This window comes from Prinia subflava, chromosome Z (genome assembly GCF_021018805.1).
Source record: "Prinia subflava isolate CZ2003 ecotype Zambia chromosome Z, Cam_Psub_1.2, whole genome shotgun sequence".
In the NCBI taxonomy this organism is placed as follows: Eukaryota; Metazoa; Chordata; class Aves; order Passeriformes; family Cisticolidae; genus Prinia; species Prinia subflava.
This window is the reverse complement of record NC_086283.1, coordinates 16549759-16576522: the sequence shown is the minus strand read 5'-3', so window position 1 is coordinate 16576522 and position 26764 is coordinate 16549759. Positions and strand designations below refer to the sequence as shown.

The 26764-nt window shown below is 40.7% G+C and overlaps 1 protein-coding gene across 1 annotated transcript; it reads right to left on the bottom strand.

Annotated features, from left to right (window-relative positions):
- Positions 1-903: 903 nt before the first annotated feature.
- Positions 904-26393, bottom strand: PRKG2 (protein kinase cGMP-dependent 2). Its single transcript, XM_063422266.1, has 19 exons — positions 26264-26393; positions 23466-23969; positions 20612-20778; positions 18919-19032; positions 16108-16213; positions 14969-15032; positions 14262-14339; positions 13149-13243; positions 12337-12405; positions 11504-11602; positions 10335-10485; positions 8927-9063; positions 8677-8766; positions 8356-8497; positions 7393-7556; positions 6650-6772; positions 5658-5720; positions 4759-4825; positions 904-3907 (listed from the first exon to the last, which is right to left on the bottom strand). Exons 2-19 carry the CDS (start codon positions 23954-23956, stop codon positions 3812-3814), a joined length of 2316 nt encoding a protein of 771 aa, XP_063278336.1. The 5' UTR covers positions 23957-23969; positions 26264-26393; the 3' UTR covers positions 904-3811.
- Positions 26394-26764: the final 371 nt, after the last annotated feature.

The following is a 26764-nucleotide window of genomic DNA, read 5'->3' as shown; positions in this document are numbered from 1 at the left end:
AGACAAAAGCACCAAGGACAGACCTCAATTAGCAACATATCCACAGCATGCCCAAAACCTGGACGTCAAAATCTGTTATTCAATGACTTTAAATTAGAAAATACAGCAATAAGCATAATCTGATCATTATCCTAATTGTCCATTCAATTCTCCCATGATCTCCTGCACTGTGACACTACTTGAGCCTGACTCACTCATTCATCCCCTTGTTTTACATCAGCATAACTCCACTGGTGCTGAGCTGAAGCATGAAGTACATCTGTCTGTCAAAGACAGATGGTGTGAGATAGAGTAATATTTAGTCTCTACTGTATCAGCTTCTGCTTGTTTCTGGAAAACACCCCCTCAGTTAACTGCATACATGCCAGAACTAGAATGAATTGAATGTACGTGGGAACTCTACATAAGTACAAGATAATCCGTGACCTCATTTATTGCAGCTTCTCATACATTCATTTTCTCAACATGCACTAGGGTAAGCAAAGTCTGAGTGGGGGACATTCTGCAAGAAATGGCATCAGTGCCTCTCTCTGCACGGTAGCCTTTTCTACCTCATTCTCTTCTGAATCATATAAACAAGAAGTAGAAACTCAGCCTACTAATCTGGACTGTTGAATGGAATGTGCTTGTAAAAAATTAATGTTCTTCTCGTTACATTGTAAGCTTACTTTATTTGCACACAAATAAACAAATTAAACTTTATAAAGAAAATGTATCCCACAGCTGCACAGACTTAATGCTAACTGCACTAAACTTATAATACAGATATTTTTTTACGTAAAAAACATATATATCCTTCCCTTATTATTTATATATATATATATATAAGGAAACTACATATAAATACAATGGAAAAATACATTCAAAAGCTCTTTATAAAACTTGGCACAATATTATTTTGACTGTAATAAAAATATTTATGAGAGAAAGACAGATGTACGGAGAAACACAAATACCTAATTGTCTAGTGCTTTGTCTAAATCCTGAAACTAAAATTTAGTCTTTGGTATTACTAAACAAAGTTAATTTGCAACCATCTACAGTTCCAGGTTGTCGTGGTTGCGGGGGAGGTGAATTTTTCCAGGGGGATGTGGGCAGTCCAATCAGTAATCAGCTTTTCTGCTGGCACCTGGATTGGTCACTCGGAGGTTTGGACACGCCTCTGAGGACACAAAGAGTTAAAAGCAGGACCCCCAAGGGGGTTCGGCCTCTTTTCAGATCCCGGTTTCAGCAGAGAGACGTCTCCAGCCTCCTTCCCCTGCCCAGCCACGAGGCTGGGTGGGGGAGGGGAAACACGTGGTCGGCTCAGGTAAGCCGGAGCCCCCGGGGGGGGGAGAAGAGAGGGGACAGGACTGGAACTGAGCTGCCCCGTCCAGGATGGAGGGGTGGAAAACTGTGGAAGTGCCTTCTGTGTGTGCTCACCCCCCTCCACCCCCAAACTCCGGGAGAAGGTGCCCAGCCACGTGGGAGTTGCCCAGCCTGGGAGTGCCTGAGCCTGTAGCACCCTGCCGAGAAAAAACTGTTAACCCTTGTGTAGCAGAAAGAAACTTTTCTTAGACATTGATTCTCATGACTGGTGATTTTAGAAATAAGGAGAAGGAAGCGGCCTGGTACTGAGATGATAAGGCATGATTGGAAGGAACTCGATGGAAGAATGAGAGGAGTAGCCTTTGGAGCTGGACTTCTCTTGCATAATGTCAACCATGGACTGAACTTAAGTCTCTTTTGAACATAAACTGCATTTTGGGTGGATGCAGCTGCCCTGCTTTTGCTACAGTGACTGGCACTTGAAGAGTGGAGTGAGCAGAGAAGCGAGGGGGAGGGTGAGGTGGTGCCCTCTGCCCTCAGGGCAGACCTGCTCCTGGAACCCCGGCCCCTGGGTGAAAAGGGGAGAGCTCAGCATGCAAGTATCCTTAAAAAGCCCTGTATGTAGTTGTGGCCTATGAGACAGCGGTGAGAGCACTGGACATAGGAAAAAGAGAGAGTCACCCTGGCAGACCTCTCCGGGCGGTGCCACGGGTGACATGGGAACACATAAGGGATAGACCCGTGTTTTTCTGAGGAACAGTCTGTGGTGCGAGAGAGACTCTTCTCTCCCTTGCTGAATTGAAGATTAGTTTGTTTTTGAGTGGTGATTGTTTGATCTAAAACCCAAGGGTTGGTCTGTGAAGAGTGATGGGTGGGGAAGTAGAAACTGGGAGAAGAAATGTTCTAAAAAGTTTTTATTTCTGTCTGTGTGTGTGTTTAAGAGTATTTCTGTCCCTGTTCTTATGTAATTAATAAAGTTCTGGTGGGTTTTTTTTGTTTTCAAGATTTAAGCCTGCTCTGCTCTGTTCCTGATCACATCCCACAGTAGCTGTTAGGGAAAAAAAAACCATATTTATGGGTACATTAACATCTGGCCAGTGCCAACCCATGACACAGCTACAGTTTGCTATACCCTCTCTGATTCCGCTTTGCACAGGCTTTGCTGGCTGCAAGTTTCCATAATAATTTGCAAACAGGCAGAGAAACAAAACCAGCTAAATCTGTAGTGTCTTCTTTCAAGGGCTCCATCCAACATTCATTAAACTCAATGGAAAATATTCTATTGCCTTATTCAGGCTGAAGGCTATACAAAATATTTAAATTGATTTACTGTCAAAGCGATGGTCACCCACCAGGGAAAAATAATTATAACCATGTAACAAACCACGGAACTGCCCCTGTGGCATTCCCTCCCTCATTTTCCCCTTCCCAGTGGGAAAAGTCGTGATCAGCAGCTAGGGGGATGATCCAGCAGCCATGGGTAACTAAACCTGAGCACATAGTACAAGTTGCCCGGGAGGTTTTCCATCCAGTGTGTAAAATATGGTAACGCAACACCAGCTTCAGTGTGGAAATTTAGATTGGACTTGGTCTCAGCAGGAGCTGAAATAAATACAAGCAGTGCCTGCAGATGCATCCATCCCATAAACCCAGCAGGAAACTCAGGAACATCCCTATTTCAACAGCAGTTGGAGTTCATAACACAGAGCAGCAGAATTTTTCTGTATAAGCCACAAATGCACAACATCCATCTGCATTTTCCCCTGCAAGATAAAAGCTTTTTGTCCATCTATTTTATCTTCACACTACACAAGAGCAAAACATTTTAAGTAAGGCACATGGCTCTTTGAAGCAGTAAGGGAAACACACAGCACAGGCTGATTCTCTAGGCAACTTCTATTATGGATATACCTTTTTGTTTGACCAGTCTCACATATCCAACCTGGTGCAAAAGACTGACAGAGGGACACTTACACAGTGATACCTTTTTAGCTGTAGCTAAATCAAATCAACCTTTCAGTAAAAGTCTCTTTTCTACACGTATCTGGATCAATGTAGTACAGGACATTTGGAGGGAAAAGCAAAACACAGCAGAGAAAAAGAAAAAGAAGTGCCTATAGTTCTAGCTACTGACAAATGTCACAACTGTTGGCTTCTGATACCCATCCTCTCCATCCATAAAAAGAGGTATGGCAACTGTGTTAATATCAAAATTTTAGCTAATGATATTTTTAGTGGCAAAACCATAGATCCAAGCAATGGTATCTGAAAATTTTCATAGAGACACTGTATATAAAAAAAAATCAGGTTACAGCTGCTGACTGAATGCATGCTCTTGTTATAAAATGCACAGATTTTGGTGGATTATCCAAATAAGTTCTGGTTCTGTACTGTCTTCTGTTCTTCAAGGAGTACTGTATAATTGTGTAACTTCATTTTAAGCAAGAAACAAGATAGAACTGATGCCTATAAGTCTCTATTAATGTATCAGAAGGAAAAATTATCAGAAATCCTTGTCCCAGCCTGAAAGTTCATCTGGAGGGCTTCCTACTTCAGGTGGATAGCTGTCAAAGTAGCTGTAATCCGTTGGTCCAGACAACTAGGACATTGAAAACACAAACAAATTGGTGTTTCAGAAAGTACCTTTTGAAAATGTTCTCTATTGATTATGCATCCTTTTTTTGTTTCTCCCTACATGGAAATGAAAGGCTAATATGATACAGACAACACCTTTCAAAGGATGCAATTCCTCATTCTTTAAAAGAAAGACCTCCAGTATTTACATTGTACAACACAACATTGGCAGTAGCCTTCTTATGCAAAAGGACTACCCAAATATTATCAAATCTTTGATTTCACCCAAAGCCTTGTTAATTCAGTAAAAAAACTGTGCCACACTGTACAATTTGGATGCTATTTAAGATCAAATCTACATTCATAGGGTAGCTACAACCAGACTACAGAATTACTTTTTGTTTCAAATGAAGATTGAAGTGAGTTTCAAATGTTTTACCCTTAGTTTTTTTTCAATTTAGGGCAAAACCAAGGCATTTAAGACTGGAGGCTTACTCAATGATATGTTGGAACTCAATAGTAGGAGCACACAGGAATTTGTAGTCTTCACAGTAATATGAACAGTGCATCTTAATAATGTGCCCTTTACCAAGGGAGATATATTTTTTCAATATTAATTTCTGACCAAACACCATTTGTTCTAGAAATGGTGAAATTGTAATGCAAAGTACACAGGCAGAATAATATTTCCATTACTTGACTGACAGTAAGTTATGTATTGCTTGCTCTCTCTCTCTTTTGTTTGATTTTTGCAAAAAATGTTGAACTGTAATAATTCAAATACATCTTTGGGAAATTTTGCTATCATCATCAGTTCTTCTTTGTAGCCAAGCTGTGTTAGTAAAGCATTATGATACTGAAAGCCAAAGCCCATACCTCTCTTTTTAAAGGCGATATTAATTTCCTCCCTTTCAGACCATCCCAGTTAAAGCCACACAACCACCTGATTAAAAAGAGATGAAACACAGACAGGGAGAGACCAAAAGAGAAGGACAGGTTCTTTTCTGACATTATACCACAAAGAGCTGAAAATCAGATGGACAGGGGCTATAAGAAGCTTCTTTTCATGCCAGTTCCTGCAAAACCACAGTTAGAATCTCGAGCACCATCACTGCCACACAAGGCAGGGGGCAGCTTCAGGACCACCAGGCACTTTGGCACTTCTAGAGGGAGGAGGAGCAGAGACAGGCAGGTTAATACAGGCAAAATACAGCCATACAGAGACTTGTGTGTCTCCTTGGAATGCCACCCTTTTTACAGCATAAGAGAGAGAGAAATAGAAAAATCAAAGGACTGCTTTACCCCAGCACAAGTGTATGGCTTAGAAGCAACTCACATAAAGAGAAAGCAGAAAGTGTTTAATTTACAGAGGACTTTCTTTGTTAGAAAAACCACTTGCATTAGAAAAATTCATTATGAGAAAGACTTTTTTTGTTACAAGAAAGAGAACAAACCCCTAAAATTATTGTTCTGGAGCCCTTAACTACTCATTCTTAAAATGCAAATGTTGAAGGGTGAGGAGGTCTGAGAGGCAGATGCTGAACTGGCATCAATTTCTCTGAGAATTGAATTAAACTCCTGCAGAAAAACCAGTAAAAAATAAGATTTCTAGATAATCATGCCAAGGTTTTGCATTTATATTATTGCTTGTTATAGTTGCAAATATACTCGAGAGGAACAGAGATGTTTATGAGTTTACCAGTCTGGGTACTAACATATTAAAGATATTTCAAATGAAATCCTTTGTTTTGTTCTTGGCAGTCTCTTTTGCTTACCTGTGCTTCTTGATGTCATTTATTCCATTCCTCAAATTGCCTAATCTTTCTGTAGGGTTTTGCCTCAAAAAAAGGAAAAAAAAAAGAAAAAAGTGATAAGAATACATAAAATATTTTAAAATATTCCTATTTTTAAAAGAGCGTTTATAGGTCCTAACTGCTTGCATTTAACAGTTGCACAGGGATGCAACTTGCATAAAACATGTGGCCTCATGAGGAGATATAATGAGATGTTGCTCATTGCTCCATTTATCTGAGGATGGAGAAACCTTCTAGAAAGCCAAAACAGCATCACTCAGATGTGAGAAGCAGCACAGGGAAATCAGCTGGCTGAGTTTCAGTTACACGTCCTTTTTTTTTTTCCTGGCCAGCAGGTCTGAGTTACAAAAGGAGGCAGATCAAAATTTACAGCTACAAAGATCCTTCCAGTCGTGGTACACAAGAATGTTGAATACTGTTCCCGGTGCCATGGATGAAATCTCCCAGGAGCTAGGAATCCAAAGTCAGTGTCACTAGCCAGAGGTTATGCAGGCCACTAAGTTAGACTGGTCATTTAAAATACCACCTTCTGCACATTTTCTAAAGGATTTAAGCCAGTCTTAAAGTGCCTTATGTTTTCTGTAGAATCTATATGCCTAAGTAATTTTGGAAGGGTTTTTTTTTTTAAACAATGTGCTTGATTTGAAAGTCAAATTCCTTAGCTCTTTACTTAGCCCTCGCTTTATAAATTTTCCCAAAGATGTATTTAGAAAATGTATTATCCCAAAGATGTTTTAGAAAAAATTCGCAGCTACAGAGAAAGCCCAGAGCCTCTGCAGACTCAGAGGTGTGCACATACAGGGGCATGCAATGCATACTGAATATAATCAGAATGGATCATGCCAAGCATAACAATTCCAGATGAAGTTATCAAGAATTCAGTGCTTGAGTCTGAGTCCTAAAAGAGCTCAATCTATCTACACTCAGGCTTTGCCCCAAACTGCTCCTCCTACCTGCAGAGTCTGCGGATCAAATCCTCAGGTCGCCTGGTTATTATTTTAGGAAAATCCAGCTTTTCAATGCCTTTGAGAATCAAATTATATGTCACCATTTGATCAGCCCCAGAGAATGGTGGGCTAGAAAAAGAAAGCAACGTTGATAAATGGAACATCTGGCAAGAGCAGATGTGGCCAGTATTTATCTAAACAAATATTTGAAAATATAGGAAAAATATGGAAAAAAGGCCCACCTTCCTACTTTTACAACCCTCACCCTTTCAGCCTGTTTAAGATAGGAGAAAGATTTGAAGGTGAGAAGCTTCTTGTAGGTACCACGTAAAATGCCTGTGTTCCTCTAAGCCTAACTCAGAGAAGCTTCCACATTGTATTGCCACTGAGCATTCCCAAAAAGAGTTGTTGTGGAAGTGTGCAGGGAGCTAAAGAGCCGTGCTTACAGTTCACTCTTCCCACTGCACCCCATCACCCACTTACAGGGCAGGGAACAGCCTGTTGTCACTTGTACCTCACAGGGAACAGCAGCAGCAGCTACAGGAGCCCTACACCTGCCAATTATAGCTTGTGCCTGGATAAGCCAGAACTGAGAATATGTAACCCACTTGGTCTGTGGCCTTTCTGAAATGATGCAAGGTAAGACATGGATAAAAAAATATAATTTTGGAAGGCTGTCTAAAAATAACCTTGGAAAGGTTTCTGAAAATAAACAAACTAGGTAAGAACTTTGAGTAGGAGGCACATACCTGCCAGTGAGGAGTTCATATACAAGAATCCCAAGAGACCAGAAATCCACGCTGAAGTCGTGGCCTTTACTCAGAATGACTTCAGGGGCAACATACTCAGGGGTTCCACAAAAGGTCCAGGTTTTCTGCCCTGATCCAATCTTCTTTGCAAATCCAAAATCAACCTGATCAAAATTAACATATGCTGCATAGTGTAGAGGAGTTTTGCACGGGGAAGCCTTAAGGTCTTAATTGCTTCCTCACCTACAAAGATCTCAAAGTTGCTAGTTTACAGCTAGAACAGCCAGGGAGTGTAGTTGTCAAGGAGAGAGAGGTAATTCCACTGGGTTACTGGATGTTATGAAACAGATCCTTTTTTTATCACAAATAATTTTCTGAATAGTTTTCCTTTTGGGGAGAACAATCCATGATTTCCTTGAGGACATGAGATTTACTGTCTCTGGAAAGCAGTGCATTGTTTGTTGTCTTCAGAATGGATATTTCAAGTTCCCTGAAGAGAATTCTTGTTGCACTTCTCATGGTCACAGTAAAGCATGGCAAGGGTTCTTTACTCTGTTCCCTCTCTACAAAGAGAGGGAACCTATGATTGTAAATTGAATCAATGAATGCTGAACCTATGATTCTTTGAGGCTAGACAGGGAGATAATTCTGCACCTGGGAAATGTGGTTTCTGTTCTTACAATAAAACTGACTGCTGGCAGAAGTTTTTCTTTTGTTGTTTATGCTATGGCAAGAGCTCTCAGAGGCTGCAATTCCCCAGTTTGTCCATGGCTTGCAGTGGCTTTGCAATACCTTTTTTCCTCAATGTGCAATGAGAAGCCTGCCCTCTTTACTGCTGAAGCACAAGAGTTACTATGCTCCAGGATCCTGGTTCTGTAATTATGTGCTATTTATATCCCCCTCACAAAGAAAGAGGATACTGGCACAAAAGGTAAAAAAAAATTAGAATGGATTACTTCTTACCAACTTTATATATCCTTCAGCATCCAAAATTAAATTTTCTGGCTTCAGGTCTCTGTAGATAATTCCTATTTGATGCAGATAGTCAAAAGCCTCTGTCACACACCCAACACAAAACTTGGTGGTGAATTCATCAAAGCTGCCTCTGGAACAAAAATAATTATAATTAAGTTCTGAAAGCACCTCAGTTATTAACCAGATAATATGTAACAACCAGAATATCAACCAAACAGAACCAAATATCTTTTCATCGAATGGAGAACCTACTCAGTAGCCACATGGGGGTGACTTCAAAGGGCAAGGTTATGATGTGTTTGTTGTTACCTGTCTCTCAGCAAGCTCCACAATTCCCCTCCAAGGCAAGCCTCCAGGAGCATGTACACATATTTGTTATCCTTGAATGTGCGATACAGCCTGTGGAGACAAACAGCAGCAATTTAGGAAAAACAAAATGAAAAGTGAGACTTGCAGTGTTTTTCCTTCAGAACTCATGTGTGCCAAACCTCATCCCTAGTAGTACTGCCCCGGGAGTCAGCTGCGGGACAAAGTCAAGGAAACCTTATGCTCAACTTACTTTACAATGAATGGAGAACATATCTGCTCAAGGATTTTCTTCTCAGAATAGATATGCTCTTGCTGCTTGGTGTCCACTACGTGTTTCTTCTTTATACATTTCATAGCAAAAGCCAGGTTCTCATTTTTAACTTTAACCTGTGAATAAAAATGATAAAATCACATGAGGCAAAGAAAGGATATTTTACTAAATCATTCTCAGTAGATACATTGATATCCATCTTTTTCAACACTGCACGGGACTGAAATTGATGGCTGTAACAAGGGACAAATTTCAGATTTTTTTTGGAACTGTTACATATGCTTTTAAGCCAAGCATCAGATATTTTAGTTTCCCAGTCCCCACTCGTAAAACGAAATGTTCCCTCTGTTCATTTTATATATACCAAATAGCAGTAGCTTGGATAAGGAGTACATGTTACAATCAGTTTATATCACAGTGGGTGCCAGTTTCAATTTAAGATTTCTAATCACCAGCATAATATAAAAGAACAAAAAGGAGAGACAGTTTAGGAAGACAGTTTACAAATGATTTTGCATTACACTGAAATATTATCCAATATGCAATAAAAAGGTGGAAGTTAACACAGGGCCTCTTGGAAATGAAGGAAGCAGATATCTGTGTTCTACAGCTGGATGAGAATTCAATTTTTAGCTTAGTATTCATATGCTGCAGTAGAATTCCAGTGTGGAATTTTATTTGTGAAGCATGAATCAGAATGAAACAGTTGATAGTCTAACTACTGTAAGAGATTATTGACTTCACTAAAAGTCTCCTTTAATTTACCATTACCTTCAGCAGCCTGCACAAAAAGCATTCAGGTTTTTGTCAGACATTTGCAACTCAGCCAGAGGCAAGTGGAATTTAAGGCTTTGGGCTAATGAAGCTCTTGGTATCCCAGAAGCACAGCTGTTCACGCTATTGAATATGACTCAAAAGAGCCATTGCAAATTGTGGGAAATTTCCCAGTGAACACAGCTCAGAGATAGCTCAGGCTGGCTGGAGTTGCTCTGGGCATACAGAAGCAGTTCTAACAGCACAGACTATGTGGTGCCCTTCAGATTGCTCCAGGTCCAGGCAGATTCCTGGAAAAAGGCCTGCCATTCAGGGGACATAACGCAGACAGGCACATCTGTAAACTCCACGTGCACAAACTGAGGACTATATCTAGTGACCAGGAAGGTACTTTTAACAGCTGGAGATGGAGGCACACAAGAATGAATTTGCTTCTTTAAACACTCAAGTCCTGAAAAGTTTTTTTTTTTAACTATGCATTGCTTTATGGAGAATTATTTCTGCCTGAGGGGCAAAAAGCACATAGAATACAAAAATCCTTCACATAATTCGGTGGCTAAATCAACCATCCAAAAGAGAGAGCTACATGAATAATTTTAAAACATTCTCTTACAAGCTCAACCCTTCCGAACCCGCCAACACCCAGAGTTGTGACAACTTCTAAATTCTGGAATGGGGAAGGAGGGAACTGGGCTACTTTCTCCTTCAGCTCTATCATCTCCAAAGACACCTCTTTGGTCAATTGTCCACAGAAGGATCTTGCTCTGCAGTAAGAAAATTAACATAGGTTAGTGTTTTTCCTTGGCATTACTTTTAATGATCCTATAGAAAGGACAGGAAAGGAGAAGGAGAAGGAGAAGGAGAAGGAGAAGGAGAAGGAGAAGGAGAAGGAGAAGGAGAAGGAGAAGGAGAAGGAGAAGGAGAAGGAGAAGGAGAAGGAGATGGGAAATGGGAAAGGAGAAGGAGGAAAGAAGAAGGAGGAAAGGAAACTCTTCATATTTCCTAAAAGAATCTTAATGGAATCCTACGGGAGTCAATTCGAAGAAAAATGCTACTGAAATTCACTGAGTAGAATCAACAGTAATTTTAGCAAGAGCTGATCCCTGGTAAGATTCCTATTGATGTGGGCAGCTGCAAAAGTTTGGGCACTCCAAGCTGGAGAAGCAATGCTTGAAGGACTGTGTACCAGTTCCAGTAGAATGATCTGAAATACGAGTGCAGCTATATTTCTAAGCAGAGGAAAAACAAACTCTGCTAAGCTTCCAGAAGTGCTCAGACTTGAAATCAGAGGCACATAAACTAAAAGTGTGGCCCACAGCTAAAAGCAGACATCAATACCATCAGTGCTACACAGAGGCATTAAAAAGAAACTGTTTCTTTTATGTCTGCTTCTTTCTTTTTGAAATGACAATCTTTTGCACAGTAATACAGTTTCTTTAACTCAACAGGAGTTCAAGTTGGCCTTCAGGGTTTTTGACCAAAGAACTTACTATCAAAATGCAAATGCACAACATTTTTTTTTTCTTTGCTCAGTTTTCCAGGAATAGAGTCAATTCTTGTTTGGAAGTCAATACCCTGAGATTCTATGTAATTTTTGTATCAGAAAAAGTTTGCTGGGCTCCATAAGCACAGCCAGACTGTTTTATAACAGTGACTGCTGTCACTCCTAGGAACAACATCTTCTTCAACTAACATCCATGATTTTGCTTGCATATCTATCACTCTTTTTTATAATTACCTGCTACAGGTCTACAGGTGTAACAAACAAATGACCTGACTTACTTTGCATGTCGCTTTTCATCAGCCTGGGCCAGATTAGCCACGTAACCTTCCAGGTAAGTTTGCAACTCCTCGTAAGTTCCAACCGTTTGATTAAATGTCCTAAAACCACAAACGAAACATCATAAACTGCTAAACATTTAAGTCATGACCCGGTTGAAGTTGGTTGATACTGAAGGATCACTTCCTCCAGGCTCAAAAAATGATCAAGAAATCTGGCAAAGGGAGGAAGAGACCTGTGTGGAGAAACAAAGAATTCTTTTAATTACTCAGGCTTAAGTGGGAAACACACAGGAGATGGAATCTGGGTCAGGCTGCTTGGAATAATATAGAGAGGTTGTCAGGGTAAATATAGGTGAGCTAAGGAAGGCTGAGGCCCATCTGGAATTAATCTGGCCAAGGATGTCAGGGACAGGAAGAAAGGTGTCTTCAAATACATCAGTAACAAAAGGAAAACAAAGGATAATGTGGACTCATTACTAAATGGAGCAGGGACTCTGGTGACAGAGAAGGCAGAGTTACTGAATGCTCTCTTTGCATTTGTCCTCACTGACAAGAGCGGGCCTTAGGAACCTCTGACACAGGAAATCAGGATAAACATCACCAGTACAAGGAGAGAAAGAAAAGAGTAACTCTGAACTACTCTTAGGCTTCTGTGCTCTGGCACCTGCTGCCAGCCTCTCTTCATTAGTATTCCCAAAACACAACCACTCATTCAGGATTCATTTAAGGAAACATTGTGGTTTTGCCTACAGTGAAGTCACATCGACCCACCAAAAGTCATGTTAACTACTGAAAGAGGATGCAAGTCTTCTATTGAAGTGCAATGTACTTACTCTCTGTCTATAACGAGGCACTCCACGTTGTACTCATCTGCAATAACGTTTGCTGATCTGACGTCATCACTGAGAATTGAAACGCATTAGGAGAATTCAGAAGCATACAAAATCCTCAAAGTAACTCACACTGCAATCAAGGAGGGTCACAGCTGCTCTAGGTGAAACTCCTCAAAGGCCTCTGCAGCCTGTACCTGGATTAGTGCTGCTGAACCAAATACAAAATTTACCTTTTTACTAATCATTATTATGGCCTAGCACAGTATTTTTTCCAGTTTCAATAGGATTTGGATTATGACATCCTTCAGCAACCTTCCAAGAAATTAGGGTGAGATGTAACTACCACTGCATCAGGATTTATTTCTAAAATGATCCTTGGATATAAAACATTCCCAAACCCAAATGATTCCCTATTCAATCACACGTGTAAAAATGTACTGTGTGGCTTCTCCTCTCTTTTTCTTACTGCCGTGAGCAATGGAAACAAGAGCTCATTCCAGTCACGACGGACCTTACCCATTCTGAAATCACTTGGCACAAGTTCTCACCAGAGTCTTTACTGAAGTGTTAACAATAAGCCACAATGCAGAGACCCAGAATTTGACTTCTACATGGAAAACCAAAGGTAGATGCCAGCGTAAACTTTCAAGGTCTCTCTGCAATCCCTCAAAACATTAACACATATTTGGTCACTACCTTCATCTTGACAATCAGAAGATTATATTCAAACCAGCCATGAGTTGTAGAATGTGACACACAATGCTGGGACAATTGAAATCCTACACATCATGAATCAGAAAGTGTGAACGAACCTAATGAGAGCTTTTTCGCCAAAGTAGTCTCCTTTGTGCAGATTTTTAATCACCTGAGGCTGTGAGTGGTCTGTAGTACTCTGGGTAACTATCACCTGCAAAGTACAGGAACAAAAATTTTGTAAGGGAAAGTTTCAAAGTATTGCATGATTTTCTTTCTTTTTTGTGTATTTCAGAAATGTTTTAAATGCAGTAATGCTGCAGAAACAGTTACATATATATATAGTTACCCCCTCCCCTCAAAAGTTACCCAAACATCCCTACCTCTCTGATTTTTGCTGACAAGATGGAATATAGTCATTATTGGCAACACCTCAAAATTTTCTCCTCATTCTTTTTGAAACAGAGCAGAATAAGCCACATTTTAATGAAAGACTGAAAAATACTTCAGTTCCCACAGTGGCCAGATGTCTTATGAGCTTTTTCTCTTCTCAGCTAAATAGGCAGCACTCCAGAAACATTAACTAACATTTCCACTCATGAAACTCTGCTTCCACAGTAGCACGTTCTGCTGATGTCCATGTTAGCAAAAACCAAACCAGAATATCTGCAGACACAGACATGTTTTGGAAACTGGAAGTTTATTGAGGAAAATTCTCCTGATTTAATTCTTTAGAGTCCTGTGTCACCCTCCAAGGTATCAGCTGAGGGATAAAAGCTGCTGCCTTGCTCCTCTGGGACTAACAAATGAAAGGATTCTGAGACACCTCAAAGGCCAATCTCCATTAAGCCTGGAACTCCATTGTGTCTTAGACTTTTCAGAAGTCTCTGTTTTGCCCATGATATTGCACCATCTAGGAGAAGATGTAGGGTCAAATCTCATTTACAAAAAAATTAACTTCACATCTCTGCCACAGTGTCATGAGGCTTCAGAACACAATTTAATTACATTTTAATTAGAACAGTATAACATGGGTTCACTGTGAATGGAAAATTAGGCTCCCTGAACCTCTGCAATGCTGCTCCAGGCTTTTATCACGGTATTGTGAACTTAAAAGCACGTGCAAAAACATTCTGTACCATTTTTACTGAAGATCACACCCCTCAAGATAGCTTTTGAGATATAACTGTTTGTACATGCTACTTTACAAAATAAGGTTTATTATACCTTACCTTTCCTTTTGCTATTATAAAGAAGGTGTTTCCTTCTTCTCCTTGCCGAATAACATAATCTCCCTTGTCATAATACTCCTGGTGGGGAGCAAGTGAGAGACAATATTGTCCAATCAGTCTTTGAAAGGTTACTATTCAGAGTTCTTAACACATGGGGATGTTTCATTGACGTTTAACTTCCTATACTTTTCATGTCTCAGTGTGAAAAGAATAAAGCATTACCACTGTCCTTGGAAAAGAATCCCAGTTGTGGTTATATATCAAGCCTTTACATTCAAAGGCTGCTGGCAAATGCAGCCCTAAGGCACACAGATATTTGGCTGGATTCCTGTGCTGGGGACCTAATGCCTTCTTCCCTTATATTTTGCAGTGTATGTGGTCCAAGGAATATGAAAGTATTACACACCCACATCACAAAGAAGTAAATTTGGTTACCAATAGAATCCTGGAGAACAACTTTGTACTTAATAAAGGATAGATTACAAATCCTCTTAACTACTTGCTTGTCTCCTTGGATGTCAAAAGTATAACTTACTTTTCTGTCACTAAATGTTACTATTTTCTGCCACCTGGAATTCAACTCCTATCACTCCAAAATCGCACTCATATTAAAAAAACATGCTTGTTTCTTATTTTTGCTGATTTATTCTTCTTTGTTTTTTAGAAGCTTACTGAATACTATTTAGAAAAAGCTTAAAAAATCTTACCACTTCCAGACAGTCCATGATCTTGGTTAATTTATCTTCAGGTAAGTTTTTCAGCAGGGATACACTTCCAGAAAACAAACAAACAAAAACAAATAATTCACTACCCAAAGTAGTTATCATTAACCATTTTTTATGATCTCTTAGCATTTATGTGATTTTTACAGTCACATTTCATAACTATTTAAACTAGTAGTGAACACAGTATACAACTAAATGATAGTTGGGAAGGCTCAAGCATTCTCATCCTGGTTTTCAGAGAAACAAAACTTGCACAACTTAGAAATGTGGCAAACATCGGTCAGTTTGTAAATCAAGTTTGTATTTCAGAAGAGAAAGGACTTTAGTGGGTGTAAGTGGGTGGAATTGATTTCATAAGAATCCAGCATTACAAACCCAAGGCATTATGGCAATTCAAGAATGTATTTCCAAATTGACTGCAGAGACTGCAAAATCAAAGGTTAAAGCTTCACTACTCTTTGGACAGCTATTGAAATATAATCCAATTACAGTAAAAACTTTGTGAACTTGCTGGGAAGGATGAAAAAAACCTCCCACCCTGGATCACTCAGAGTTGTAAAAGTTAGGAAATTATAGCAATTTCAATCTATTTAGGCTCAGCAAAGAAATCAAAGGTGGAGAGGGACATGAAAATACACAAGAAATTGTGTGCATGCCCAGGCTTGGCATCTTGATTTGAAGGCATAACAGAATGGTCATTCTGTATTAAAACGATAAAACATTACATGAGGTGATTATGGTTTGGAACCTCTTATTTCACCATATTCCTAAGGAGAAGCATGGCACCACTCTCAGTGTTCCCTGAGTTATTCTCCAAACTTTATTTATTATATTATTTTAAATTTTAGACCTGTAAGTTTCCTATATGTTTATTCTACTACTTAAAGGCATTCAAGAACCTATTGAAGATTTCTAAAGTGATGAAGGAGAAAAACAATTAAAATAGAAAAACACTCTTATGAATCTTAAAAGAAAAAGAAAAGACAAATATTCAGGCTTGTGAGGCCATATTTGCATGAAGAGCACCTTTTTCTCTCTATTTACAAGACAGGCACAGTATGGTTGTGCACCTTGGTATGTAGCACAAAACAGTATCAGAAATGGAAATTAATCATATTTACCTTCTAAGGAAGTTCCTATATTGCTCTTGTCTGGTTTGTGCTGTCACTCTCATGATATTTTGAAACACTTCTCTATCCAGTGCCCATGTTTTAACATTAGTGATTGCTTTGAGAAAACAAAAAAGAAGAACAAAATCAGCAATGTTTCGAAATTATTTGACGGATGAGATTCCAGCATCAGCTCTTGGTAGAAAACAGACTAGCTATTTCACAAGGCCCAAGGCTGAATTTTAAAATATCCAGCACCTATGGTAATCAGACTTTCAAAAGATGCATAATCTCAAAAGGTGTGGGAATTCAAGTCCCACTTATACAATGCACACTAAAATAATGAATATATTTCCAAATAGTTCCTCTACAGAGCGCTTTCTGTGCAATTCCATAGGCTGAGCAACCTTGAAAATCACAGGGCTGAACACTTGGGAAAATCTACCCTAATCAGTGTCAGTCACTGTGCTTAAAAGCTGTAAAATGCAAAGAAGCTGATTTGAAAGAAACAAGAAAGTGGTTGGTTTTCCAAAATCTATGATGTAAATACTGTGGCTTGGACCTAACTCTGATTCAGATTATATGCAAATGTTTGTGAGATCTGCAATAAGATAGCAATAACAGAGCTCAAGAAATACATTTGGTTTCATTTAATCTTGTCATCCTCCCACATTTTTCCTCCAAACTATCCATTATATAAGGGAATAAAAGGTTATCAAAACATTAATGATTTCTTTTCAAAAGATAATCAATATTTTAGTACAATAAGCAGGCGGAGGATTCAACATCCTCTGAGTGCAATCATCAACACAACTTCTTTTTTTTAAAGCAAAAGGTAATTCTATTGAATTTAATCTTGTCTTTTAGAAGATGCTACACCATATTCAGCAGTTTTCCTTCTGCCCTGAAAGAGAACAAAACTGTGTTTTCTGTGAGATAAAATTCACAGAAAAATTTAGGGCAATCAATTTCTTCCATTTACCATCAACATAGAATCACTTTTTCTGGGAACAAAAATGCCACATTTAAAATGATGCACAGTCATTTCTCATTGTACACAATGTACACATATGCTCTACCATCTATCAAAACAGATCAAAATAAAATTTAGATGCTGAATGGGAGAGCAAAGGTGTTACTTTGATTTTGCTTCTCTCCTATAAGATAACTTTCAGTTTACTTTGCATGAAGAAAATATGCCAAGTAGCCAGCCTATTGCAAATGTATTTCCTGTATCTTACACCTTAAGTAAATGAAGCAGTTGTAGAGTTAGAAAAACACCTGCAATCTCAAAGATGAGATTAAAAAAAAAACCAAGAAAAAAATAAAGATAAATTTAGAAACATAGGGGTAAATCACTGCCACTTTCAAATACAGCTACTGCCTGTGAAGATGCTGCTGAGCAGCAGCAGGCACTGAAATGCTGTTTGGATGAAACCCTTCACTTGTGAGATTTCAAAGACTGCAGGAAAAGAGTATCAGGAGATCCAGCATCAGGAAAAAATTTTCACATATATGTTTACTATTCATGCTCAGTTATGACATTGTACTGCTCTTCCTCCACAAGGATCACAGGAAAGCTATTGGGGAGGGGTGGATTTCTGCAGTGATTGCAAGTATTCAAATACCTTTGCTTGTCCATAATTGGACAATTCTTGTCCTACCTCAAAACCAATTAATGCTAACAAAGGCCTAAAGCAGCTTGACATCTTATTATGCAGAAACACTACTTCATAATGCTAATACTATACAGCAGGCAAAAAAGAAAAATAGGGAACATATTCAATTAGAACAGCATGTTAGTAAGAAAAATAATCACATTACTGATGCTGTTCTGTTTATCAGGCAGCAACAAAAACAGATTACATGTAATAACTTCCATCTGCATAGCCAGCAATGATTAAATGCCTAAACTGGGTGCAGGAAGAAGGACCATAAGCTTTTACAGCAAACAACTTCTTGCTTTATTCCATTTGCTCCTTTTTAAGTCAACATGAACTCTTCATACTTACTGGTGGCACAAAGTCCCTGCAGATTCAGACAAGAACAGAAATTAGTCTTCAAACGAAAGTATTATTTATGGAATGGTGGAGTGGAAAAATGATGAACTCAACCATATTTAGTCCCTTACTTGTTTATCACAGAGCAATTATGGCATGTTGGAAAGGGAATCGGGGGGTATTTAATGGATATAAACCCAGTCTTATTTAGGAAGGGGAATATTTGTATCAGAGCAACACTTAACTCCTCCATTCTGGTCCGTCCCCAAACTGCCAGCTACAAATGGATCTAGGCAAAACTCAGCAACGTAACCATGACACAGACTAAAAGAAGCACAAAAGCAACTAGTTCCTGCATGTTTTATTTCCTCTTGAATGAGACTGTACCCTCTACTAAAAACACCATGGTTCTAATATGCTTTCAAACTCAAATAAGTAATTTCATCCTTGGCACTGCATGTGACACAAGAAGGTAAGAGCCAGAGACCACCACCTCTACTAAAGGACCCAAAATTAAAGCAGAATGCTGCCCTAGTTGTTAGTATGCTACAAATCAGGCTAACCAGCACAATTTGGAGGTGTTTATCACCTAATTGTTTTTCAAGGGTTATGCCAGAGATGGAATTACATTCATGGCATAGTATTATTCGAGTTCCCAAGCAGAAAGAAGTCAAGGAAGAAATATGTGAGTACACTGTGGATAACCAAGATATGCAAACATCTATTAAATGAAAACTTCAAAGAAAATCTGGATATAACAGGGATCTCACAAAAAAATCCAGTTTTCATTTTGAGCAACATTGCTGTATTTAACCTCAAGTACCTTTCACAGAAGCTGTCCGTGTGCAGTTGTATAAAATGGCCAGTTCACCAAATGCTGTCCACACAGGTATTGAGGAGAGTAGTTTATTCTGCTGAAAGACTTCCAGACTGCCCTCTGCCAAAAATCATCAAGATAATAGGTATTAAACCTGTGCTCAGCTGCACAGAGGGAATGGAAAACAAATTAATATATTTCTGACTTTGTCACTCCCTGGAACACAGGAATGGGAGCAACAATGCTACAAGTGCTTTGAAACACATGTACAAACTGGTAAAGATTTATTTTTTAAATGCACTGCTAATCTACAGATGTGCTCTGGAAGTGAGGGCCACTCTAAATCCTGATGAGATAAACCTTTGCTACAACAAACCACTCACTTGTGGTTCAGATATTCTAGTGTGGTGTAAAGAAAAAGGTCTTAAGATAATGATCAAAGGAGAAATTACTCATGGTTTATCTCTTCATACAGATGTATGAGCGCATATATGCAGAATGCAAAGGAGAGGGCAGAAAAAGATAATAGCACATTAAATCTTCAGTCAAGAAGTTGTTCTTGAGCCTCACTAGCAAAAGTCAAAGAAAGTCTGAACTTCTTCACAGTTTATGGCCCCAAAGAACCTTCCCTTAAACATGTTATGAATGTTCTGCCCCTTCTCTCCAAGGCACACACCATCTCCTCAAGAAAGGTTCTACTGTGCCAAAAAAAGTTCCAGGTGCATATCTCCTTTCTGATATTTCAGCTGTTTTCAAAGTGTTATAATTTTGTCTTGCAATATGACACACCATCACAAATCCTGCCTCCTCTTTTTTCCTGTAACATTTCTGTTTTCCTAACACAGTTACCATCATTTTTTTCCAACTAACCCATCCATATGAAGCCAGAAAATGAGGTTTCCAACATATACCAGTTTGCTCCTGTTTAAATATTCCTTTCTCAAGAGAACATACTCCTTCTAGTGTGAGCTCTAATTCCTATGAGTCTCTGGGACTTTTAGTGGTCCACAATTGATGAAATATGCAAATTAATCACATTTTTTAAATGGTGAAATGATGAAAGTTTTGCTGATAGGAATAAATTTCAGGTGTTAAACTATAGCTGATCAGCAGTTTGAGGCACAGTAGCAGTCAGCACAAATGATTGCAGACTTGTTTGCCTTATTTTAGAAAAATTTTCTTATCCTAAAGCTTTTTGTTTGCTTTGCTGTTTGCTTTTTTTTTTTTTCCCAGAAAGCCAAGCAGGTCTTTTTTTAAAAAAAAGCAATCTCTCAGCTTTGAAAGCAACGAATGCAGACCTCATCTTTCAATTTCCCATACACAGAAAACTGGTATCTTATGAATGCTGAAAAGTAAGTTTATTTCAGGAGTGGCTTCACCATTGAGCAGTTCTCTGTATTTTAAATAATACCTGTTCTTCCTCTGGAGAAGAAAGGGTTGGCTACATCTACAACAGAAAGGAATTTCTGGCCTCTGGACTTTCAGAAATGAAAAATGAAAAAACATTAAATCAAGACTCATGTTTCCAAGGTGCTTTTTATTGCTCTCACTCTGTTCCATAAAAGTCACAGGCAAAAGTTGCATTGCCCTCCACAGGGACAAATTATTTCGGAGCACAAACACCCTCATTGTGATTTTTCCTTCTAAACCCTTTTCTTGTTTCTTGCACCTGTGTGTTGTACAAATAAGCAATATTCACCTTTGAGCACAAAGATGTGATTTCCCGGTTCTCCCTGTCTGATGACATAGCTCCCCTGCTGGAACGTCCTCTCATACATACATTCCACCATGTCTCGTGTCTGGTGAGGCTCCAGTCTCTTCAGGAACTGGTTTTTATTCAGGGCATCTGTGATAAGCTTCTTCTCACTGGTTGCAAACAAAAAAGCCACAAAGTTTAGAATGCCCGGCATGGCTGGGGTTTGTTATTCACCAAGCATTCATTCCTCTCAAGAGGATTCCTCTCATTTCTAACAGACTGCTCTGCCTGCCTTGTTTAGACCTTGTGGGATGGTAGCCTGGTTAGTGAGGGAATTGTCTGTGCTGTAATCACCTGGTGGAACAATCTCATTAAACAATCTTGTTCTCACTGCTCCTTGAGACAGTCTCTGCATCATTTCCTGTTGCAGTAAATGTGTATAAATGGGTGACTTGTAAAGACAAGAACTGTCTGTACTTGAGCTGCTGGTGGCAGAGCCCAGTGCTCGGATTTTAAGAAGGAGAAAACATGGAAAAATAAACAATGGATGAATCTGTGGATAATGGCTAACCAGCTGAAACAAAGCAAGCCATACCTGCATTCTGGCAATCTATGGGTTCAAGTTGATTGGAGTGTGTTCTAGCTCAAGGGCATCCTACAAAGCAGTGCCTCAAGTCCGCACCAGAAATGAACACAATTAAACAACTTCTGCAATGATGGAGCTCTTATGGCCCTGCTGGTTAGTTTTCTTTTACTGCTGAAATGAAAGATAAATTCTGCCTTCAAATCCCCATACTCCTAATGTTGACTAAGTCAAAACCCTGACAGATTTCTGAGGCATTTAAGGCCTCCTCTTGTTTGTATTCATAAAACAATGGGAGGATGTAATCAAAACTAGGTTATTTGGGAGACATCTCCTGAGGACAATCCAGGAACGAACAAACCTAGGACACGTAAATACACTTACATTGTTACTAGCCATGTAATGACTGAAAATAAGTAAAGGTGATGAGATGATGCAGGAAAATAAAATCAAGCGCTATGATAAGGACTCTGTTTAGAAACAGGGATCATAACTTACCTTCTGCTGAAAGCAACAGGGTTATTGGAATATAAGCTCTTAACTTAGTTTTCATCTAAAACCGGCCTTGCTAATTTGATTCATCCTGGCCTGCATTATGTATACAATACTGCAATAAAATACAGTAATTTCATACAACCTGATACGTAAAAGCTTCCAGAACTATAGAACAGGAGACTATGCTTCTAAAACTTTCATTAAAATTGTTCATGCTGAGATACTCCAAACAAAAGTATGGCACTCAAACCCCCGCCATATGAATAGCATCAAATTGTGCCCTTTGTTTTACAAACATTTCTAAAAGGGACTGGTGACACTCTGAAATCAATGCAAATTCAAGAAGCATGGAGCTTCCCCTCCTTCTGAGACAGCTCTTTTCACAGCTGTGCAGCAGCACTGTAAAGCTACCTTACGCAGCAGAGGGGCTACATTAAGTCCTTTCTCTGTGAAGGGGAGGCAGCTACTGATGGCAGCAATTCCAAACACCTCTACAGACACTGTCAGGCTAATGGTTCAGTATTTGCTAGTTATAGCAGACATAATTCTGTAGACAGTGAAGGTTACAATTTATTCTTAGGTGTTGGAACTGCCTGAGCTTGACCGACTACAGTATTTACAGATCAGGCGAGGAAACCAAATGTTTGTGCCTTCCATCATTTGGCTGTCTCAGCAGCAAGGTGATGGTGTCTTACACAAGTGCATGTGTATCACAGGCTTATCTAACTTAGAGGCATAGCACACCAGTACAACTTTTTGGTGCATTTTTTGGCATATGTTTGCTTCCAAAATATTTGGAAGATCAAATAATATTTTGACCACTACGACATCAAAAAATTATTTGCATTATGCTTGGATTGCTTAAGCTGCGATATTTGCTTTGGTTCTAGCTGCAGCACTTTGCTAATCCACTGTCTCTTCTCGTTGTCTCACTGTTGTTACAATTCTGTCTCTGAAAGGACCCTAGAAAACCATGTGGTGGACTGCAGTACAAGGATCGTGCCAAGAAGAAGACAGGTTACAAACAGAACACTCTTAAAACTATGATTTAAGCTACCTGGGTACTTGCGATAAAATATTAATGCAGTTCCCTTACTCTGGAAAAACACTAGCTAGCTGAAGTTCTCAGCTTTTTGTGGTGACTCAGGCAGCCTTTCTGATTCATGAGGCACCCTCTAAGGTGCAGTGCTGGACATGATGGATGAGAAAACATGCCTCATAACTCTCAGGTCTACTATGGTACAGACTCAGATATGCTGTGAATAATAAATCTCCCCACAAATCTGAAGGCACTAAGGTCACTGGCTGAAGTCCAGCTAGAGTCTGGCTACCACCATGTTAAACAGACATGGGTTATGTCTACACTGCAAGGTAAAAGAGGGTCTAATTTATGCTTAAGGATACCAGACTGATATCTCTGTCTGCAAGGTCAGCTCTGACCACAGAGATTTCTGGATCTGTCAGAGTCTAGAAAGTGTAATCAGATTCAAAGAAGAACAAGGAAAATTCAGCTCCTACATCATGATTGTTAGAAGCTGGAGGGAAGGAGGGGACTGGCAATAAAGATAAATCCGAAAAATGTATAAGATTCTCATCTGAAATACAAAGGCTACCCACCACTCTTCATCTGAAGTCTGTGGGACACAGATGATTCTTGGTTTAAGTTACATGAAAAAAGATGAATATTTTAATCCTGATTTATCGTGAGGAGAGGATATAATTATGATAAAAGTAATAGCCTTGTAACACAAACATAGAAGCCCTCTGAAATAAGCTCACCTGGAATCCTTTCGGACTGTTGCCTTTTCAAGGGAAAAAATAGTTTGCCTGCTCAAATCACACAGTCGTGTTGTTGGCTCTGCAGATACACCTTCCTTGGCTCCTCTCCTCCTGTCAGAAACTTTAAATGGAGAAGGCTGAAGAGAGTGCTCTCCTTGAGTGCTAACAACATCCTGCAGCTTGTTCAACTGTATACACTTGCTCTGAAGCTCCTTGGTGAGTTCTGCTATGACCTTAGTGTGCATAGCCAGCTGTTCCTGCAGCTCAGCAACATGGCGTTCACTCTCTTGCAACTGCTGATCTTTTCTCTTCAGCTCCTTTTCGAGTTCAAGTACCTTGCTGCAGAGGACATCAGCTTGCCCATTGATCACATTGATGCCTAGGCATGGGTCCATCAGAAACTTGTGGCTGGCAGCACAGCCAATAGCGAGGTTTGCCACATGCCTGTTGGGCTGCCTCAGGTGCTTGGGTTTCGCTAATCCATTCCCCATTTTGTCCAGAAACCTAGGTGGGCAAAATAAATTTGCAGTTTTATCTAATTCTTGAAGAAAAAAAAAAAAAGGTCATGGAATGTTGAGCAGTGAATTTAGTTATTAGTTGGCAGCTGAATTTGCCATATGCAACTGTAGTAAACACAGCGGATTGCTTTCATCCTCTCCAGTCCTGCACGTCAGCAGAGTGAAGGGCAGGGAGAAGAAGTAGGGAGGGGTGGTAGAAGCAAAGCAAAAGATCTCATGGCTACTACTTCACTTTTGTGAGTTGAAGAGATGTGTAAGCTTCTTTTGGCCTGACAAAGGCAAAACAAACAGCAGCAAGGAGAAAAGCTTGTGATTGATGGCTAAAGCAAGAAAATTGTTAGAAGCAAAAAATTGTAAGTTGGGTCACTTCCCCATTGAAGAATAATGATTATGTACACAGACTAACTTAACCGGAGGGTACATACCTGCCTGGCATAAAGGGTATGTGATTAGTAAGTATATATGTTAACACACAGGCAGCTGGCATCATTTCTGCACCTCAGTTACTCATCTAAAAGTGGCTCGTATTTGTTAGTGTAACAGCTGCTACTGCTGTCAAGGAACAATTATCTTTTTATGGGGAATTACCCACTTCTATTGGCTACTCCTGAAAAGTCATCAGGAAAAAGAGAGGTCTTGGGGTCCTGTCAGAACACCTGTGCCTCAAACAAGCACTTGTTGCAACCAAGAGCCTTCAGCAGATTTGCAGTGACCCACTTTCTTCCTTGGACACAATCCTGTCATGTTTCATTGGATTACTTCAGGAGGAGCAAAGAATCATGCTGCTGTTGTGGTCAGGCATCAGCAGGCCCAAAGTTGCTGTTTGTCTGCCCCAAGGATGAAGGACACCTTTTTCAGGCTGAACCCCAAGTGATGTTGATTAAGATAATCTCTTTTACCATTTTATTGGAACTGGATAAGAACACAGCCCTGGCAAGGTTGATCAGATGACAAACTCCAACAATTTGCTTTTACTTGTTAGTAAAACCATACTTTCAACAGATGCACAGTTCTGTTCTGGTTTACAGCCTTCAATGGGTTAGAATTGAAATAGCTGACAAGGTGCCTCACATTCCAAACCTAGTTTTAATTAAAATAGTCTTTCTTCTCAGCTCTGTCTTGCTTATTGTGGCTTTGAATGATATTTTTCATTTGTGCCAATTTCACAGATGCATTTTGACAACTGGTGCTTCAGCCTGTTAACAGGGACACCTCAGTATGTGAGAAATGAAGGCAAATCCACACTGCACAGGAGAATTTAAACAAATTGCACATCAGGGTACTGAAGCAAATAACTCTGAAGAGGGACCTGTGTGTCATTGCACACGGCTTAACTGAAGATCTTAGCTCGGCATGCAACCATATTTAAAAACAACCCCAAATAACAATCAACTTAAAGTTACAATATAGAGAGGAGATTATGGGAAACATATCATCACACTGTAGCAGTCTCTGTTACTAAATGCAGTGGCAGTCACTGCATTTCAAATAAAGGATATTTAAAATTATATATGGCAGAATGATTGCCCCAGGGCACAGAAAAACCTACTGGTTGGATTGTGTCCAGAAACAGAACAGGTTTACTGTGTGATGCTTGAAGTTCATAATCTATCAGCCTCACTGGAGTGACAATGTTAGCAGCTTCTGTCTTCCAACTGTACACGCACAGTTAATTGTCAGCGGACAATGGAACAAGCAGTCGGATCTGACGGATCCCTGTTCCCACACGGTGCCCTTTTACTGGCCACTTGTGCGGGAGACTCACGTGTGTGGCAGGAATCAATAAAAGGCTGACAGATGATTTTGGTAATTCAACATCACAGTAGCCAATTCTAGCAGAAAACTTAAAGCCTTGCTCCTCCGAGGTCTGACCAGCTTTACACACAGCTCAGGAGACAAAAGGCACATCAGGGCGTTCATCGCGCTGTGTTTGCTACAGGGCACCTCACACGCTCCTTCGGGTTCCCTGGGCAGACGGGGCCAGGGACCGGGCACACCCAAAACCCACCCGAGAGAGACGGAGGTGTCCACGCCCGCCGCGGGATGCTCGGGAGATGCTCAGGGGATTCTCGGGGGTTGCTCCCGGGATGCTCGGGGGTTGCTCCCGGGATCCAGCGCCAGCCGAACCCGGGTCCGCCGTAGGCCCGGGGGGTGCCGTCGCTGCCGGGCCAGCACCCCCGCCAGTCCCCGCACCCCCGGTATGGCCCCGGGAGGCCGCAGTTCCCCCAGGCTCCCCGGCCCGGCCTCCCCCGGCCCCCGCCCGCCCGGTGCCGCCCTCACCTGCGTGCCCGGCCGGCCGGGACCGGGCGGGCTGGCGGCGGCAGGGACGGAGCGCTGCTCCCGCTGGGCACGGACCCGCTCCCGCTGCCCGGCACGGGCGTGCAGCGGGGCGGGAGAGCGGGCGGCGGTGCCCGCCCGTCCCTCCCTCGCTCCCTCCCTCCCTCGCTCCCTCCCTCCCCCGGTCCCTCCCTCGGCGGTGCGGGGGCTGGGGGCGCTGGGCGTGCGGAGCCGGCGGGGAGGCGGCATCCCCGGCCGGGCGGGCAGGGACGAGCCGGGCTCCTCAACGCACCCCCTGGCAGGGAGGTGAATGCAGGGCCCAGCCCAGGTCCGGCCGTGCCCACAAGTGTTTGTCCCGTTTGCTTCCAGCTGCCCTGGGGATGGGTCTTGGCGTGGCTATCGGGCACGCAGCTGCAGAGACCATGAAACCCTTGTTCTCTCACACGGACCCTCAAACACCGCTGCACAGTCCTGCAAGGAGCTTGCCCGTGTCCTAGGGTGCCT

Excerpts from the sequence above, each read along its gene's own strand:
- PRKG2 (XM_063422266.1), bottom strand. The coding sequence starts at position 23,956 with ATGGGGAATGGATTAGCGAAACCCAAGCACCTGAGGCAGCCCAACAGG. Across the intron at positions 11,603-12,336 it reads TGCCTCGTTATAGACAGAGA|GACATTTAATCAAACGGTTG; the intron begins GTAAGTACATTG and ends TTGTGGTTTTAG. Across the intron at positions 7,557-8,355 it reads CTGAAGGATATATAAAGTTG|GTTGATTTTGGATTTGCAAA; the intron begins GTAAGAAGTAAT and ends AATTTTGATCAG.